The sequence below is a fragment of the Plectropomus leopardus genome, unplaced genomic scaffold, assembly GCF_008729295.1.
Source record: "Plectropomus leopardus isolate mb unplaced genomic scaffold, YSFRI_Pleo_2.0 unplaced_scaffold27209, whole genome shotgun sequence".
Lineage (NCBI taxonomy): Eukaryota > Metazoa > Chordata > Actinopteri > Perciformes > Serranidae > Plectropomus > Plectropomus leopardus.
In genome coordinates this window covers 1-2,436 of record NW_024629612.1, presented here as the reverse complement: position 1 = coordinate 2,436, position 2,436 = coordinate 1, and the positions used below count along the sequence as shown (strand labels likewise).

The window sequence follows — 2,436 nt, the reverse complement described above, 5'->3', positions numbered from 1 at the left end:
TATCAGAGTAGTAGACTGTGTGTTTGTGTGTGTGTGTGGGGGGGGGGGGGGCAATTTTGAATGTCCCTCCCCTAAAGCATATCAAAAACCATAACTTCCTCCCCAGTGCTTAAAAAAAATGTTTGAAGTGCATCCCTCATTTTGCACCACCCCCTCCCCTCTCATAAATAACAAACAGTCCCTTAGCGAATTGCAATGTTATTTTATTAAAATAAGAAATATTATATATGTACATTTATTTCACCTTTAATATATTTGTTGTTTCAGATCTGTTTCAGAAATTATTATATAAACAACACACACTAGATAGATAGATAGATAGATAGATAGATAGACAGATAGATAGATAGATAGATAGACAGATAGATAGATGTAGCCTTGTGTTTAGTATTGTTTATTTTATGAGAGTTGTGTTTTGTATGCCTAAATCAGTGCACAAACAAAATAAACATAATGGATTTTAAAAATTGTTTTTTTGAAAAACCCACTGCTGGTGGAGAAGTCTGATTAAATGTGAACAGTCTCATCAGGCAGCTGATGATAATTGAATGTTAAGATAGTTGTCTCTCTGAATGCCTCCCCTCTCTCCACCGTCATCAACAAGTGTCTCGCGCACCCTCGGAGCCTTTTCAGTTGCAAATGCAACGCGCACACACACACCGAAGCTCCTCGCGCTCCCATTGGTCCGCACGCGGCCGACTGCACGAGAGTAGGGGAACTTTTGGAGTGAACGGGCAGATGAGTTCAGTGTGTGAGTTGGCCGTCTGACAACAAGTGGTTTTCCGCTGAGAACTATTTCACCGCTCGGAGGAGACGCAGCTGCTCAGTGTCTTCGGTGTGTCTCGCTGACAAAGTAATGACTGACAGATTTGTGATTTAGGAGAGAAGTGCTCGTCCGCTGCCGTGTTTTGTGTCCCGGATGCGTCGCGAGTAATTAGCTGATTTGCATCACCCGGCGCTCCCGGTTCAATCTGCGGGGAAACCTGGCCACACGTCGCCAGGTGGACGGCGATTCAACTTTTCTCTAACTCACCTCCACTTCACCGCACCTGTCCAACATGTACAGCATGATGGAGCACGAGCTGAAGCCCACCGGCCAGCCCCCTTCTCACCAGACCTCCCAGGGGATGTCACCGGTCACCGGCAACATGACCGGGAGCATGGGCACCAACGGCAACTCTCACCCGAGCTCCAAAACGGCGTGTGCTCCCGGTGTGGACCCCATGGATAAAGTCAAGCGGCCCATGAACGCTTTTATGGTGTGGTCCCGGGGCCAGAGGCGCAAGATGGCTCAAGAAAACCCCAAAATGCACAACTCCGAGATCAGCAAGAGGCTCGGAGCGGAGTGGAAGCTCCTCACCGACGCCGAGAAGCGGCCTTTCATCGACGAGGCCAAGCGGCTCCGGGCGGTCCACATGAAGGAGTACCCCGACTACAAGTACAAGCCCCGCCGCAAGACCAAGCCGCTGCTGAAGAAGGACACTCAGGTGGGCAAGTACCCGCTGTCAGCCGGGAACCTGCTGGCGGCGGCGCAGGGCCAAGGTGGCAGCCCGAGGATGGACAGCTACGGCTGGGGCCCCACCGGCGGCTACGCCGGCATGCAGGGCGAGGCGCTCGGCTACACCCAGCAGCTGCACCGGTACGACCTGTCAGCGCTCCAGTACCCACCTGCCATGACGGCGGCGCAGACGTACATGAACGGAGCCAACTCATACAGGTGAGTGCTTGCTGTGACTTCTCTGGATAGGTGTGTTTTAGCAGGCTGTTTAGTTTACAACTAAGGATTTCAGATGTGGGAAATGTGGCCCCTTTTTAATCAGGCCACTACTGACTGTACTGACTGAGAGTCTATTGTGGTTTTCATGCCTCGTTTCACTGGCTGGGACACTTTTTTAAAAAACTTACTAGGTCTATATGCTTAATTAATGAGATACTAAACAGAAGACCCAAAAACATTATGTCACCTGTGGTTTTCACATATTTTATCCTTTCATCAACTGGATCATTAAAAAAAATCTTAGTCCTATACAATTCAAAAAGGCCCCTGCTGCACAGAAAACCCTCAAACATTTAGTGAACTATGGTTTTCATATATTTTATCTTGTTTTATCGGCTGAGCCATTTAAAAAAAAATCTTACTAGGCTTGTAGCCTTATAAAATAAGTTCCCTGGTCCACAGAAAACCCTCAAACATTGAGTGAACTGTGGTTTTCATAAATTTTATCTTGTGTCGTTGGCTGGGACATTTTTTAAAATCTTACAAGGCCTATGTGCTTTTTAAAATAAGGTCCCCACTCCACAAAAACACTTGAGTCAGTTGTGATTGACATATATTTTTATCTTGTTTCAGTGGCTGGGCCATTTAAAAAAAAATCTTACAAGGCCTAATAAATTGAGATAAGGTTCCTACTTCACAAAAAACCCCAACACTGAGTA

The 2,436-nt window shown here is 47.0% G+C and overlaps 1 protein-coding gene across 1 annotated transcript; it reads left to right on the top strand.

Annotated features, from left to right (window-relative positions):
- Nucleotides 1-667: 667 nt before the first annotated feature.
- LOC121937709 (transcription factor Sox-19b-like) lies at nucleotides 668-1,717 on the top strand (the record flags this gene model as incomplete). Its single annotated transcript, XM_042481030.1, has 1 exon — nucleotides 668-1,717. A coding segment is annotated over exon 1 (659 nt), but the record flags the coding sequence as incomplete, so codon positions are not given.
- Between the last annotated feature and the right edge of the window lie 719 nt (nucleotides 1,718-2,436).